The 17,498-nt window shown below is 39.3% G+C and overlaps 1 protein-coding gene across 6 annotated transcripts in view; it reads left to right on the top strand.

Moving 5' to 3' along the window:
* The window catches only part of ACSL4 (acyl-CoA synthetase long chain family member 4), a 92,516-nt gene extending 82,955 nt beyond the window's left edge, over nt 1–9,561 (top strand). For all 6 annotated transcript variants that reach the window (XM_019019525.3, XM_019019528.4, XM_019019526.3 and 3 more), the window contains one exon: nt 6,716–9,561. In XM_019019525.3, the coding sequence (XP_018875070.1) occupies nt 6,716–6,873 (158 nt within the window). In that variant the 3' untranslated portion in view covers nt 6,874–9,561. The remainder of the gene's footprint in view (nt 1–6,715) is intronic.
* The last annotated feature ends 7,937 nt before the right edge of the window (nt 9,562–17,498 follow it).

Here is a 17,498-nt window from a genome sequence, read left to right as displayed (position 1 = left end):
TAGAATGAATTAATAAACTTGTATGTATTTATGGAGGGCTCTTAACCCTATGGATGGCAGTGAAAAAATCAAAGACCTTGCTTTTATGGAGCTTACATTTTAGCTCCATGGTGAAACAAATATATAATATGTTGGGTGGTGATAACTACTTTGAACAAACCATAGTGTTAAGAAGATATAGAGAGACAAAGGGACTTCTCTTTTGTTTATTTATTTATTTATTTATTTATTATACTTTAAGTTTTAGGGTACATGTGCACAATGTGCAGGTTAGTTACATATGTATACATGTGCCATGCTGGTGCGCTGCACCCATTAACTCGTCATCTAGCATTAGGTATATCTCCCAATGCTATCCCTCCCCCCTCCCCCCACCCCACCACAGTCCCCAGAGTGTGATATTCCCCTTCCTGTGTCCATGTGATCTCATTGTTCAATTCCCACCTATGAGTGAGAATATGCGGTGTTTGGTTTTTTGTTCTTGCGATAGTTTACTGAGAATGATGATTTCCAATTTCATCCATGTCCCTACAAAGGACATGAACTCATCATTTTTTATGGCTGCATAGTATTCCATGGTGTATATGTGCCACATTTTCTTAATCCAGTCTATCATTGTTGGACATTTGGGTTGGTTCCAAGTCTTTGCTTTTGTGAATAATGCCGCAGTAAACATACATGTGCATGTGTCTTTATAGCAGCATGATTTATAGTCCTCTGGGTATATACCCAGTAATGCGATGGCTGGGCAAAATGGTATTTCTAGTTCTAGATCCCTGAGGAATCGCCACACTGACTTCCACAATGGTTGAACTAGTTTACAGTCCCACCAACAGTGTAAAAGTGTTCCTATTTCTCCACATCCTCTCCGGCACCTGTTGTTTCCTGACTTTTTAATGATTGCCATTCTAACTGGTGTGAGATGGTATCTCATTGTGGTTTTGATTTGCATTTCTCTGATGGCCAGTGATGGTGAGCATTTTTTCATGTGTTTTTTGGCTGCATAAATGTCTTCTTTTGAGAAGTGTCTGTTCATGTCCTTCGCCGACTTTTTGTTGGGGTTGTTTGTTTTTTTCTTGTAAATTTGTTTGAGTTCATTGTAGATTCTGGATATTAGCCCTTTGTCAGATGAGTAGGTTGCAAAAATTTTCTCCCATTCTGTAGGTTGCCTGTTCACTCTGATGGTAGTTTCTTTTGCTGTGCAGAAGCTCTTTAGTTTAATTAGATCCCATTTGTCAATTTTGGCTTTTGTTGCCATTGCTTTTGGTGTTTTAGACATGAAGTCCTTGCCCATGCCTATGTCCTGAATGGTAATGCCTAGGTTTTCTTCTAGGGTTTTTATGGTTTTAGGTCTAACATTTAAGTCTTTAATCCATCTTGAATTGATTTTTGTGTAAGGTGTAAGGAAGGAATCCAGTTTCAGCTTTCTACATATGGCTAGCCAGTTTTCCCAGCACCATTTATTAAATAGGGAATCCTTTCCCCATTGCTTGTTTTTCTCAGGTTTGTCAAAGATCAGATAGTTGTAGATATGCGGCGTTATTTCTGAGGGCTCTGTTCTGTTCCATTGATCTATATCTCTGTTTTGGTACCAGTACCATGCTGTTTTGGCTACTGTAGCCTTGTAGTATAGTTTGAAGTCAGGTAGCGTGATGCCCCCAGCTTTGTTCTTTTGGCTTAGGATTGACTTGGCGATGCGGGCTCTTTTTTGGTTCCATATGAACTTTAAAGTAGTTTTTTCCAATTCTGTGAAGAAAGTCATTGGTAGCTTCATGGGGATGGCATTGAATCTGTAAATTACCTTGGGCAGTATGGCCATTTTCACGATATTGATTCTTCCTATCCATGAGCATGGAATGTTCTTCCATTTGTTTGTATCCTCTTTTATTTCCTTGAGCAGTGGTTTGTAGTTCTCCTTGAAGAGGTCCTTCACATCCCTTGTAAGTTGGATTCCTAGGTATTTTATTCTCTTTGAAGCAATTGTGAATGGGAGTTCACTCATGATTTGGCTCTTTGTTTGTCTGTTGTTGGTGTATAAGAATGCTTGTGATTTTTGTACATTGATTTTGTATCCTGAGACTTTGCTGAAGTTCCTTATCAGCTTAAGGAGATTTTGGGCTGAGACGATGGGGTTTTCTAGATATACAATCATGTCGTCTGCGAACAGGGACAATTTGACTTCCTCTTTTCCTAATTGAATACCCTTTATTTCCTTCTCCTGCCTGATCGCCCTGGCCAGAACTTCCAACACTATGTTGAATAGGAGTGGTGAGAGTGGGCATCCCTGTCTTGTGCCAGTTTTCAAAGGGAATGCTTCCAGTTTTTGCCCATTCAGTATGATATTGGCTGTGGGTTTGTCATAGATAGCTCTTATTATTTTGAAATATGTCCCATCAATACCTAATTTCTTGAGAGTTTTTAGCATGAAAGGTTGTTGAATTTTGTCAAAGGCCTTTTCTGCATCTATTGAGATAATCGTGGTTTTTGTCTTTGTTTCTGTTTATATGCTGGATTGCATTTATTGATCTGCGTATATTAAACCAGCCTTGCATCCCAGGGATGAAGCCCACTTGATCATGGTGGATAAGCTTTTTGATGTGCTGCTGGATTTGGTTTGCCAGTATTTTATTGAGGATTTTTGCATCAATGTTCATCAAGGATGTTGGTCTAAAATTCCCTTTTTTTGTTGTGTCTCTGCCCGGCTTTGGTATCAGAATGATGCTGGCCTCATCAAATGAGTTAGGGAGGATTCCCTCTTTTTCTATTAATTGGAATAGTTTCAGAAGGAATGGTACCAGTTCCTCCTTGTACCTCTGGTAGAATTCGGCTGTGAATCCATCTGGTCCTGGACTCTTTTTGGTTGGTAAGATATTGATTATTGCCACAATTTCAGCTCCTGTTATTGGTCTATTCAGAGATTCAACTTCTTCCTGGTTTAGTCTTGGGAGGATGTATGTGTCCAGGAATTTATCCATTTCTTCTAGATTTTCTAGTTTATTTGCGTAGAGGTGTTTGTAGTATTCTCTGATGGTAGTGTGTATTTCTGTGGGATCGGTGGTGGTATGCCCTTTATCATTTTTTATTGCGTCTGTTTGATTCTTCTCTCTTTTCTTCTTTATTAGTCTTGCTAGAGGTCTATGAATTTTGTTGATCCTTTCAAAAAACCAGCTCCTGGATTCATTAATTTTTTGAAGGGTTTTTTATGTCTCTATTTCCTTCAGTTCTGCTCTGATTTTAGTTATTTCTTGCCTTCTGCTAGCTTTTGAATGTGTTTGCTCTTGCTTTTCTAGTTCCTTTAATTGTGATGTTAGGGTGTCAGTTTTGGATCTTTCCTGCTTTCTCTTGTGGGCATTTAGTGCTATAAATTTCCCTCTACACACTGCTTTGAATGTGTCCCAGAGATTCTGGTATGTTGTGTCTTTGTTCTCGTTGGTTTCAAAGAACATCTTTATTTCTGCCTTCATATTGTTATGTACCCAGTAGTCATTCAGGAGCAGGTTGTTCAGTTTCCATGTAGTTGAGCGGTTTTGAGTGATATTCTTAATCCTGAGTTCTAGTTTGATTGCACTGTGGTCTGAGAGATAGTTTGTTGTAATTTCTTTTCTTTTACATTTGCTGAGGAGAGCTTTACTTCCAAGTATGTGGTCAGTTTTGGAATAGGTGTGGTGTGGTGCTGAAAAAAGTTTATTTTGCTGTTGATTTGGGGTGGAGAGTTCTGTAGATGTCTATTAGGTCCACTTGGTGCAGAGCTGAGTTCAATTCCTGGGTATCCTTGTTGACTTTCTGTCTTGTTGATCTGTCTAATGTTGACAGTGGGGTGTTAAAGTCTCCCATTATTAATGTGTGGGAGTCTAAGTCTCTTTGTAGGTCACTCAGGACTTGCTTCGTGAATCTGGGTGCTCCTGTATAGGGTGCATATATATTTAGGATAGTTAGCTCTTCTTGTTGAATTGATCCCTTTACCATTATGTAATGGCCTTCTTTGTCTCTTTAGATCTTTGTTGGTTTAAAGTCTGTTTTATCAGAGACTAGGATTGCAACCCCTGCCTTTTTTTGTTTTCCATTTGCTTGGTAGATCTTCCTCCATCCTTTTATTTTGAGCCTATGTGTGTCTCTGCACGTGAGATGGGTTTCCTGAATACAGCACACTGATGGGTCTTGACTCTTTATCCAATTTGCCAGTCTGTGTCTTTTAATTGGAGCATTTAGTCCATTTACATTTAAAGTTAATATTGTTATGTGTGAATTTGATCCTGTCATTATGATGTTAGCTGGTTATTTTGCTCGTTAGTTGATGCAGTTTCTTCCTAGCCTCAATGGTCTTTACAATTTGGCATGATTTTGCAGTGGCTGGTACTGGTTGTTCCTTTCCATGTTTAGCACTTCCTTCAGGAGCTCTTTTAGGGCAGTCCTGGTGGTGACAGAATCTCTCAGCATTTGCTTGTCTGTAAAGGATTTTATTTCTCCTTCACTTATGAAGCTTAGTTTGGCTGGATATGAAATTCTGGGTTGAAAATTCTTTTCTTTAAGAATGTTGAATATTGACCCCCACTCTCTTCTGGCTTGTAGAGTTTCTGCCGAGAGATCTGCTGTTAGTCTGATGGGCTTCCCTTTGAGGGTAACCCGACCTTTCTCTCTGGCTGCCCTTAACATTTTTTCCTTCATTTCAACTTTGGTGAATCTGACAATTATGTGTCTTGGAGTTGCTCTTCTCGAGGAGTATCTTTGTGGCGTTCTCTGTATTTCCTGAATCTGAATGTTGGCCTGCCTTGCTAGATTGGGGAAGTTCTCCTGGATAATATCCTGCAGAGTGTTTTCCAACTTGGTTCCATTCTCCCCGTCACTTTCAAGTACACCAATCAGACGTAGATTTGGTCTTTTCACATAGTCCCATATTTCTTGGAGGCTTTGTTCGTTTCTTTTTATTCTTTTTTCTCTAAACTTCCCTTCTCGCTTCATTTCATTCATTTCATCTTCCATTGCTGATACCCTTTCTTCCAGTTGATCGCATCGGCTCCTGAGGCTTCTGCATTCTTCACGTAGTTCTCGAGCCTTGGTTTTCAGCTCCATCAGCTCCTTTAAGCACTTCTCTGTATTGGTTATTCTAGTTATACATTCTTCTAAATTTTTTTCAAAGTTTTCAACTTCTTTGCCTTTGGTTTGAATGTCCTCCCGTAGCTCGGAGTAATTTGATCGTCTGAAGCCTTCTTCTCTCATCTCGCCAAAGTCATTCTCCGTCCAGCTTTGTTCCATTGCTGGTGAGGAACTGTGTTCCTTTGGAGGAGGAGAGGCGCTCTGCTTTTTAGAGTTTCCAGTTTCTCTGCTCTGTTTTTTCCCCATCTTTGTGGTTTTATCTACTTTTGGTCTTTGATGATGGTGATGTACAGATGGGTTTTCGGTGTGGATGTCCTTTCTGTTTGTTAGTTTTCCTTCTAACAGACAGGACCCTCAGCTGCAGGTCTGTTGGAGTACCCGGCCGTGTGAGGTGTCAGTCTGCCCCTGCTGGGGGGTGCCTCCCAGTTAGGCTGCTCGGGGGTCAGGGGTCAGGGACCCACTTGAGGAGGCAGTCTGCCCGTTCTCAGATCTCCAGCTGCGTGCTGGGAGAACCACTGATCTCTTCAAAGCTGTCAGACAGGGATATTTAAGTCTGCAGAGGTTACTGCTGTCTTTTTGTTTGTCTGTGCCCTGCCCCCAGAGGTGGAGCCTACAGTGGCAGGCAGGCCTCCTTGAGCTGTGGTGGGCTCCACCCAGTTCGAGCTTCCTGGCTGCTTTGTTTACCTAATCAAGCCTGGGCAATGGCGGGCTCCCCTCCCCCAGCCTCGCTGCCGCCTTGCAGTTTGATCTCAGACTGCTGTGCTAGCAATCAGCGAGACTCCGTGGGCATAGGACCCTCCGAGCCAGGTGCAGGATATAATAATCCGCCGTTTTTTAAGCCCGTTGGAAAAGTGCAGTATTCGGGTGGGAGTGACCCGATTTTCCAGGTGACCCCTTTCTTTGACTAGGAAAGGGAACTCCCTGACCCCTTGTGCTTCCCGAGTGAGGCAATGCCTCGCCCTGCTTCGGCTCGCGCATGATGCGCGCACCCACTGACCTGCGCCCACTGTCTGGCACTCCCTAGTGAGATGAACCCGGTACCTCAGATGGAAATGCAGAAATCACCCGTCTTCTGCGTCGCTCAGGCTGGGAGCTGTAGACTGGGGCTGTTCGTATTCGGCCATCTTGGCTCCTCCCCGTTCTCTTTTGTTATGAGTGGTCAGGGAAGTCCTCTCCGGGGTGGTGGTATTTGAGCAGACATATAGATAAAGTATGGAAGTGACACACAACTGTATTGAGAAAGACCATCTCAGGCAAATATAAAGTCTCTGAAGAGGAAGATGTGTGTGTATGTGTGTGTGTGTGTGTGAGTATAAATAATGTGTATATGTATGTATATTTTAATAACCACATAGACTAAAACTATCCAACTGAAACAACTTATGTATACTTTGAGAAATATAAAATGAAATTGTAAGGTAGAGGTAGCATTAATAAACTATCTAGTATACCATGAAATAAGTTTGTGGTGATTGGTGATTCAACACCCGAATCATCTAGGTAAATCCTGAAAAACTCATATTTTATTAATTGCTTCTCCTTCCCCTTCTTTCCCCGTCCCCACTCCTTTCTCGTCTCTTCCCCCCCCCCCTTTTCTCCCATCTTTCACTTCTAATTTCAGTGAAATTGGAGCGATTTGAAATTCCAATCAAGGTTCGATTAAGCCCAGAGCCATGGACCCCTGAAACTGGTTTGGTAACTGATGCTTTCAAACTGAAAAGGAAGGAGCTGAAGAACCATTACCTCAAAGACATTGAACGAATGTATGGGGGCAAATAAAATGTTGTCTTATTGACAGTTGTGCAGGAGGTAGCCTGGTGGTTTTCAACTTCTAGAATTTTAAGCCTTGTTGAGCTGTTAGAATGTAAGGTATATCATTCTAAAGATAGAGTAAAAAGAAAACAAAACCAAAAGTTATTAAAATTGTTTTCCGGTTTACTTTAACTTAGTTTTGCATAGTTCTAGTGCAGCTGAAATTGAAAAGTTATTTCCCTTTAGCTGTGTTATTATAGAGCAGAAATTCTGTTTTTAAAAATTAGCCTAAGATATACTTGTTTTTGTAAAGAAAAATATTTAATGTTGAACAAAATAAATTGGAGTTGGAGTAGGATGTAGTTTGAGGAAATTTGCAGCTTCCAATGCCTCTTGTCTTCCTATTTCAGAAGTTTAAATATTAAGCATGACAGAAAATATGTATTAACACTACTCAAAGCAAAAGTGCTGCAGGGCTTTAAAATTCTCTTCCAACCATTTATCTTGAAGGAAAAATTCAATAGTAATATAATACACAAAATCAAATAATACCTTAGAAGGTATTAAGATTATAATTGTTACATAGGTTAGATATAGAGTCATTGTAATGTTGTGAATAATTACAGTGCCTAAAATAAGAATAAAACAACATATACAACACCAAAAAATATCTAGTAATATATTTAAAGGGAAATTGAGCTGCTTTTTTGAAACTTTGAGATCTAAAAATAACTGTAATTATTTGAATGACTTAAGAGGAAAGTACATTTTTTGAAATGCTGAAAATTGCCTTTCTGTGTTTATTCAAACTGAAAAGCTGAGACCAAGAGCAAGGAAGGTAAAAAGTTAACAGGCAAACATTTTCTCTTAGAAAAGATGATAAAATCATAAGTATTTGGAATTAGAACCCTTGCACAGCACTGAACCTGGGAAAGATTTAAACTCTGAATTTATCTTTGATAACAGGGATTGATTTTAAAATGTACATGTATTAAATTACATTTGTAATTTAAGGTCTGTTTGCTGTTGCTGATTTGATTCTTGATCAGTAGTTTGCATTTCAGAAAGCCTTTCATTTTGCTTTAATTTTAGCAAAGCGGGTTATAATGAATGACTTCCCCAGTATCTTGCTTGAACTTACAGGTGATTAACTTGGATGAGTTTTGGGAAGTTAAAGGGAAGAAAACACTGTTATCATTTTTTCCTGTTTGGGAAGAGCTTAGAAACTGGAAATACTAGATTTGGGAGAAGGGCAGAGTTACTTGATAAGGGACTGATGTTTGTGCAGTAACTTGGGAGTGTGGTTTCTTTTTGAATCTTTAATTAAAACCTGGGATTATATATCCCTGATAAATATTCACACTTGAACCATAGTTACTGTAAAATGCAAAAAATCTTAATACTGTTATTCTTTGCACTTTTTCTTAATCATTTTTTATATATATGCATATATATATGTGTGTGTGTGTGTTGCTTATGTTGTTTTGTACAGATGTGGGCCACCATTGCAACAAAATACATTCTTTTTGCTCTAAAATATTTATGAAGAAAATACTTAAATGTTATGTATATGGTGGTAATAAGGGAAAAATCAAGTATTATAAACAAGAATGAAGGTTTTTGTAAAGATTTCTGTTCAGTGTTTTGCAAGGTAAAATTTTAGGCAAGTTTTCCCTGAAGTTATGTGTATGTGAGTATTCTCATTCTTCCCAACTTGCCTTTGAAGAGTGAAATACCATTATTATCAAGTAGACTACTGTTCAGCTTTTATTCCTGCCCTGCTGTTTATCCCTTAAGAATGAGTTTCTTAGACTTTTCCAATATGTGATTTTTTTTCCCATTTAGAATGGTGATTTTAAATGTGTGAGTGCATGTACTATCTTATCTCAGATATTTGCACCCCCAATCTGCCCCCAACTCCCAAAAGCTAGAACACTGCCAACTGATCTGTTACAGGTCCTTTAGAAACACATAATTAACACTTAAGGTTGGGTGCTGCTAATTCTTTGCAAAAATCCAAATATTGTTAAGGGACCAGGGAGATGCCACTACCCCTTGATTTTCCATCTAAAAATATACATGTTTATGTAAACAAATCTTTCCATATCCATAGTGACTTTTCAAGTATTTAAGCCTAAAGATTTTGATCTCACATTTTTATACCTGTTTAAATTGCTCACAATTATTACATACATATCAGCCATCAACTAAAGTTGTACTTTAAAAATTTACTACAATATGTACATTTCTAAGTCAAACACTTGTGACTTTTGCTTTAATTCCATGAATGTTCCTGCCTCCTTGATATTTGTATTTATTCTTTTTTTCTCTAGAGTAGAGGTATAATTGTGTGATATTTCAGAAATACAGATAAATGATTCAAAAAGTCACAGTTAAGGAGAATCATGTTTCTTTGATCATGAATAACTGATTAGTAAGTCTTGCCTATATTTTCCTGATAGCATATGACAAATGTTTCTAAGGTAACAAGATGAGAACAGATAAAGATTGTGTGGTGTTTTGGATTTGGAGAGAAATATTTTAATTTTTAAATGCAGTTACAAATTATAATGTATTCATATTTGTACTTTCTGTTAAAATGCACGATTGCAGAATTGTTTAGATTTTGTGTTTATTCTTGATGAAAAGCTTTGTTTGTTCTTGTTTTTAAGTTTGCACTCAAATCTTAAGAAATAAATTCACCCATGTTATCAAGCCAATTTGTACTTCATTATGCATTGAGATAAAATCTCCAAGTTTGAAGATTATTAACCAAACTTTTAAACACATATTTTTAAAGTACTCATCTCCAGGTTTATGGAATTGCATTAAGCAGTTAAACCGGCTTGTATAGTCCCATCCATTAGTTCAGAGTATTTGAATCCCAAACTGTTACTTTGGTCCAGTCAATAGAGTAAAACCCCTTTGTAACACTGATACTTTGGGACAAAACATGGATTATCAGTAGGTGCTACCAAATTATAACTGCTACTTTTAGGCTAATATTTTAGAGAGAAATTAATTTGAGTTATATGAGGGTGTGTATAAAATGGCATTAAGAGCTCTATTTCCTGGCTTTGCCACTGTAGTTGTGTAACTTGCAGCAAATTAATTAACATTTTGGAGCTGCATTTCTTCATCTGGAAAAATTGGGTTGATGGATAATAGGATCTGCCTAATAGGATTGTTGTGAGAGTTAAAATGTAAAGTGTTTAGAACAATAGCTTATGTTAGCTATTATTATCATAATTATTATTGTATCTAGGCACTATTCATCAGTCAGGTTGTTTAAAGTATTGACTAGCATACTCAGGGCCTTAAAGAACTGACTGCCCCTGAAGATTTTGTGAAAAAAGTTCTAGATCTAGAGGTCAGGAGACCTGGGCTTATTGACAGTAGCTTTGTAACCATGGGCCAATCTCATAACCTTAGCCTTAGCCTTAGTTTCTTCTTCCCATTAAAAAACAAACAAACAGAAAAACTTCAAAAATGATGCCTTTTGCAAAAAGGGAAAGACAAATGACAGAAGAAATAGGGAACATGATAGTCCTTATGGTCCATCATGTCTAGCTTTAGTATTGTGATATTACTGTTCCAAGCTCTATTTTCTTAAATGATGCCCTAGGTTCTGAGTTTCCTATAGGGCTATGAGGCTATGGATCACAAGAAGTTGAGGATTCTACTAGGTATAAGGAGTCTGTGACTCTTTTTTTTTTTTTTAATGTATTTTTGTCTTGAGATAGGGTCTCACTCTGTCACCCAGGCTGGAGTACAGTGGCTCCATCATAGCTCACTGCAGCCTTGAACTCCTGGGCTCAAGTGATCCTCTTTCTCACTTTAGCTGCCCAAGTAGCTGGGACTACAAGCACGCACCAGCGTGCCCAGCTAATTATTTTTTTTTTGTAGAGATGGGGTCTCGCTATGTTGCCCAGGCTGGTCTTGAACTCCTGGCATCAAGCAATCCTCCCACCTCAGCCACCCAAAGCGCTGGGATTACAGATGTGAGCCACAGTGCCTGACCCTTAATGTTTTTTTTAAATTTTAATCAGGGTTTTGCACACATAATGTAAAGGAGTGCTTCCAAACTTCTTTTTATTGTGATCCACAATGCTGTGCACACATATTTTATGAAAATCTTTTGTGAAAAAACAATACTAATGAGATGCACACTGGTTTTCTATTCTATTTCATTTATTTAAATGTTGGCTGTTACTCACTAAATTGATTTAATTACCCTGTAAAATAGTGCTGTTGAATAGAACTTTCTGTGAAGTTGAAAATATTCAGTATCTGCACTACCCACTGTAGTAGCTGCCAGCCACATGTGGCCGTGGATGATTTAAAATGTGGTTATTGTTGGCCAGGCCCGGTGGCTCACACCTACAATCCCAGTACTTTGGAAGGCCAAGATGGGAGGATCGCTTGAGGCCAAGAGTTTGAGACAAGCCTGGTTAACGTAGTGGGACCCCAGCTCTAAAAAAAATAAAAATAAAATAACAAAAATTTAAGAGATCTTTAAAAAATTAAATGTGGTTAGTATGAGGAACTGGATTTTTATTTTTATGTCCATATTGGGCAGCATCACTCCAGAGAGATTGTAAGTCACGGTTTGAAAAGCACAGGTTTAAAGGCTGCTATTCTACAAAGTCTCTGAAAAACAGCTATCCACTGCCTTCATCCTCCCTATTTCCTCTGCCTCAGAGGCAACCACTTTTAACTCTTAATTGATTGTTTTGGTGTTTACCATCTTGTATCTAAATAACATGCTTGTATCCCTGCTTCTTGATTTTATCAACTTTTCAGTGTACACAGGGACACTTCTCATCCTCTCAATATAAATGCATAGTTAGATCAATAAGTCTTTACATTATAATAACTGCTATTCAGAGCTGAAATGTAGTGGGAAAACAATGATTCATTTTCTTCTGCACTTTTAAACCACTGGAGCTAATAATTATCTTTCTTTCACTTGCTTGGTTTTCTATGTACTTACCGCTAATTCTACCGCAGGCTCTCCAACTAATTGCTTAAATCTCTGTAGACTTCCAGATAACAAGAATTCTAACAATTTCATCTGGAAGAAATCTCTCCTAGAACCAGATGATTTGCCCTCCTTTCCCTGGTGCAGGGTCATTATCTTGGCATCTACCTTCACCGTCATCCTGAGACTTACCTTTACCTTTGTCGTGTTGGATCTCCTGTTTTCTGTATCCCACGTCTTTTTCTCACTTGGATTGTTACTTCTCCTCGATAGAATACATTCTACAGTAGCTTACTGAGAAGGGATAAATGGGAAATAATTGGAGACCTTAATTGATAATTTGTTGGGTATAGGATTGAAAATTTCCTCTCCATGTTGAAAGCATTATTCCATTGTCAATAAGCTTTCCGTCTTCTCTCTCCAACAGGAACTTTCCATTCTAGTTTCTTTCTTTTTTTTTTTTTTGGCCTTTAGACCAATTTATTTTATATCCTTTTAAAATATCATCCAACAAAAAGCAATGAAGTTTACATCTAGGGCAGATACACGTAACTCAAGGCACTTGTAGTCCATCATGCCCACTGAATAACAACTTTGCTGTTGAAATTTCTTAAAACTTACCAAGTTAAAAAGCTGAGTGATGCAGAAGGAGTAGTATTTTAGTGTAATCTGTAAATTGGCTTTTCTAAGAAAGGAAATACATCCTGTTTCCCCAGATGGGTAAATAAGCAAGAGCTACATGCAGCAGTGTCAGTAGTAGGACATTTCTCAAGTCTTTTCAAATGAATCAAAGGTGGGTATGGGATAGGAGAGAAAACTGATAGAAAAACATTGACACCATAACAATATATTTAGATAATTTAACATTTGAAAAGGCAAGAGGTGGCATTTCAGCAGCAAAGTGGTTAATAAAGAGTACATTGTGGAGAGTCATACAAGAAAGTATCTCATGCCAGTCAGAATGGCGATTATTAAAAAGTCAGGAAACAACAGATGCTGGCAAGGCTGTGGAGAAATAGGAACACTTTTACACTGTTGGTGGGAGTGTGAATTACTCCAACCATTGTGGAAGACAGTGTGGTGATTCCTCAAGGATCGAGAACCAGAAATACCATTTGACCCAGCAATCCCATTACTAGGTATATACCCAAAGGACTATAAGTCATGCTACTATAATGACACATGCACACATATGTTTATTGCAGCACTATTTACAATAGAAAAGACTTGGAACCAACCCAAATGTCCATCAATGATAGACTGGATAAAGAAAATGTGGCACATACACACCATGGAATACTATGCAGCCATAAAAAAGAATGAGTTCATGTCCTTTGCAGGGACATAGATGTAGCTGGAAGCCATCATTCTCAGCAAACTAACACAGGAAAAGAAAACCAAACACTGCATGTTCTCACTCATAAGTGGTAGTTGAACAGTGAGAACACATGGACACAGAGAGGGGAACATCACACACTGGGGCATGTCGAGGGGTGAGGGGCACAGGGAGGGAGAGCATTAGGACAAATACCTAATGCATGTGGGGCATAAAACCTAGATGGCGGGTTGATAGGTGCAGCAAACCACCATGGCACATGTATACCTACGTAACAAACCTGCATGTTTTGCACATGTATCCCAGAACTTAAAATAATAAAAACAAACAAAAAAAGGGGCTGGGCATGGTGGCTCACATCTGTAATCCCAGCACTGTGGGAGGCCGAGGTGGGCAGGTCACGAGGTCAGGAGATTGAGACCATCCTGGCTAACATGGTGAAACCCTGCCTCTATTAAAAACACAAAAAATTAGCTGGGCGTGGTGGCATGCGCCTGTAGTCCCAGCTACTCGGAAGGCTGAGGCAGAAGAATTGCTTGAACCCAGGAGGCGGAGGTTGCAGTGAGCCGAGATTGCACCACTGCACTGTAGCCTGGGCGACAGAGCAAGATTCCGTAAAAAAAAAAAAAAGAGGGCACATAAATGGTTCAGCAGCGGGATAGGTAAAGGCCTCAAAGGAAAAATTATGTCGTTGGTGTCATTGTTCTGGGAGGAATAACACATTCTGAATCTTTAACTGTCTGGAATAAATTTAGTTCCCTTGTATTTACATATTTGAAGACAATGAGTGAAGCAATATTTCCACAGCAATAGCAGTAATTAGGAAATGTATAGCCTTCGTGTAACAGAGGTGTATATAGCACCTCTGTAGATGTGCTCAGCAGAAGAGTTTTAAGTTGTTGATATAACAAATTCATTGTGATCTTTACTCCAGTATGTTCTCCAGTATGTTAAACTCATCTCTCCCAGTGGTCCTTCACCCTGGCTGCACTTAGGAATCACATGGGAAGGTTAAAAACAACAACAAAACAGAAAAACAATTTCCATACCTCATCCTCCCTCACTGGCCAATGGAGGCCATCCTGCTAGATATTTCAATTCCTTTATTAGCATTTATCTTTAGGATTAAATAATAAAATAATTCACAGACGAGTGGACAGTCTTCACGGTTAACCAAGGAAGGAGGCTCCTAGTTAACTGTTGGCTCTTCTAACTCTTCCTTCTTGGTAGGATCAATTTTTCTTTCACTTTGGCAGGTGTATTAGTCTGTTTTCATACTGCCATAAAGAGCTACCTGAGACTGGGTAATTTATAAAGGAAAGAGATTTAATCGACTCACAGTTCAGCATGGCTGGGGAAGCCTCAGGAAACTTAAAATCATATCAGAAAGTGAAGGGGAAGCAAGGCACCTTCTCCACAAGGCACTAGGAAGGAGAAGTGCCGAGCAAAGGGGGAAGAGCCCCTTATAAAACCATCAGATCTTGTGAGAATTCACTCATTATCATGAGAACAGCATGGGGGAAACTGCCCCCATGATTCAATTACCTCCACCTGGTCTCTCCCTTGATATATGAGGATTATGGGGATTACAATTCAAGATGGGATTTGGGTGGGGACACAAAGCCTAACCATATCAGCAAGTTAGCTAGCTATTTCCTTTAACACTAAAAAGAATGAGAGATTCTGGGAGGATGAGATATAGAATCAGAACATTTCTTGGAAGACACTCCTAAGGGTATCACAAATTAAAAATGGGCTCTAGTGGTGGTGGAGGGACACTAGGGAGTGCTAAACACCAAGTTTCCCATTTCATATTTTTGCCTTGAGGTTATAATAAATCAATCAAACAAAAACAAAGGGAAAAAGGAAAAGAGAGAGTATGCTGAAATTCACCCACGCATGTGTCTCTCCAGAGTGACTTTTGCAGTAGAAATCTGAAAATAATTATTTTGAGGTTCAGGTATTTATTTTTGCACCTGGCTATTTGCTAGCCTATGAAGTTATAAGAAGCTTCAAATTAGATATACATATACGTACATATAAATTACAGACATGTCGACATATACTTTCTTCTTTATGGCCAACTGCTCTTCTTACATATGGCTTTCTCACCTTAGCTGTATCTTCGACATTCCTTACCATAGGACACTCCATGCCCCACATTCAGTTTCGGATGTTGAATAGCATGTATCAACATAGGAAAGTGGCAATGTGGCTCTCCAGGAGTAGGTGAGGGACAAGGCCAGAGAGAAAAATCAAGACGCCCTCCTGCCTAGATACTAACTGAGGGAGGAATATAGAAAGACGAGCTGAAATCGCTCAAGTGTGCTCCCCAGCCTTCCTCTAGGTGGCATCATTTCTCACCCAGATCTACATTTTATTACCCATCAAGATTCATGGTGGTGACAGGATTAACCTTTCTCAGGGAGTCCAAGTGAAGGAAAGGATATGGAATCTTCTGTTACATTTCAGCAGGAGTCTTTGTTTTCTCTGCAAGAGGTCCCCTGGGCTCTCTTTGCTTGTGAACTCTTCCTTTTTGCTTATGGTATAAACAATAGCTCTCTGGATCCCATCTCCTTGGGTTGTGGGCTATCTTGGTTAGCCTTTGGTTTTGCTCAGAAGAAGGCAAACTCCAAAACCAACTGGCCTGGAGCTGCAGGGACTCAGCATCCTGTTTCCAGGAGTAAGGTTGTACAAATATGTTAGCTTGAGCTGTTGACTTCATTCTCTCTCTTAAAACTTTAGGAGTTTCTCTTTTACAAGTTTTAAAGACAGACTCAGCACTGGACTTTTCTTAGGTAACAAAGCCATTTTTGTTTTAAAACCCTGTGAAGTTCCAATACTCTTAGATTTCCTTCGTCTTAAAACATGGCACTTAAATGCTTCTGGCCCTTCTTGTGTAGTATTGCTAGGTGTTATGAAGATACAAAAAAGTTCTTGTGCTATTAGCACATGATGTCAGACCATGAGGGTGAATGAGAAGCTGAACTGTGAGCTGAAGATTCTACACATGTAGTAACTTGGAAAAGACAAAGAGTCTTTCAGGATTCGGTTGCCTGAGAAGGCCTCCAGTCTGAGCCTACTACTGAAGAGGTGAGAGTGACTTTTACCAAATTCCAGATAATAACAAGGAGCATGCATTCATTCAAAGCAGCATCCTCTCTGCCCACTGCACCATGAAATTCCTGTTGCTTTCACCCCATGTAGTCCTTGAAGGCCCTATCGGTCCTCATGGACTACATGGGGTGAAAGCAACAGGAATTTCACAGGTTATAGCTTGAGGTTCTATACCAGAGATCTCCAAGAGATTCCTCATGCACCTAAGATATTGATGCCTTCTGCCTTTGGGGTGGCCAGAGCTCCCTGGCAGGTTGCTTTTTTATCCATTTATCCCAGGGAGCCAATATATGTTATCTATGTGTGCTATGTGGTAAAAACTGTTAGAAAGCACCATTTCAGATGTATTCCTCTTCTTGGAGAGCTTTGGTAACACATGGTCTCAATGATTTGTTTTCCTGTTTGTAGTCCAAGTTACACAGGCTCTGTCAAAGTAGAAACTGTGTCTGTCTCATATGCTGTTATAGATCTAGTGCCTGCCACTGTGCCTAGCACATAGTACATACTCAGAAAATATTTCATGAATGAATGAATGAGGAAGTCTAGGCCTTGAAGGATGAGTAAAATTTGGATAACCTGGAAGGGTTAAGGGTTTGCAAGGGTGATGAGCAATAGGAATAGAGTCAAATATGTTTGTGGTGTATGCCAGGCACAATTTGGAGGCAATGAGAAATTATCAGATCCCATCACGCCTATTTAACATAATGCTGAGTGAATAAAGAGCCACTGAAGCATCATTGCTGATGAGCAAAGTAGAAATTAGAACAAACAGGTGGTAATTGACACAACCATGTTTCTCTTAGCATCTAATTTCAAGTCAAACTCTGTGTGTCCACTATGGAAACAATGTCTCACGTGGTCTGGGGCCTAATTCCAATAATTCCTAAATGTTCCCATACCACCTGCTAGCTTAGAAGCCCTCGCTGCAATTCCTGGTACCCCAGAGGCAAAGGAACACTATGCTGTCATCCTTCACAATCTGGGATTAGAGGAGTAAACCCTGTTGTTACAGGCATTGTTTTCCACATGGAGAAATGATCCTAGTGACTATTTCCTACTCAAAACTTATGTCAGGTGTCACATCCTTAGGGAAATGTGCCCTGAGCTCTCTGAGGTTGAGTCAAATGCTTCTCTGTGGTTCCCACTGCACCATACGTTTAATGTTAATGAAACAACCACAGCCAACATTATTGAGCATTTCACATGTTCCAGGCATTA

The sequence above is a fragment of the Gorilla gorilla genome, chromosome X (genome assembly GCF_029281585.2).
Source record: "Gorilla gorilla gorilla isolate KB3781 chromosome X, NHGRI_mGorGor1-v2.1_pri, whole genome shotgun sequence".
Lineage (NCBI taxonomy): Eukaryota > Metazoa > Chordata > Mammalia > Primates > Hominidae > Gorilla > Gorilla gorilla.
The sequence above is the reverse complement of the archived record's forward strand: the minus strand, read 5'-3'. Positions and strand labels throughout refer to the sequence as shown.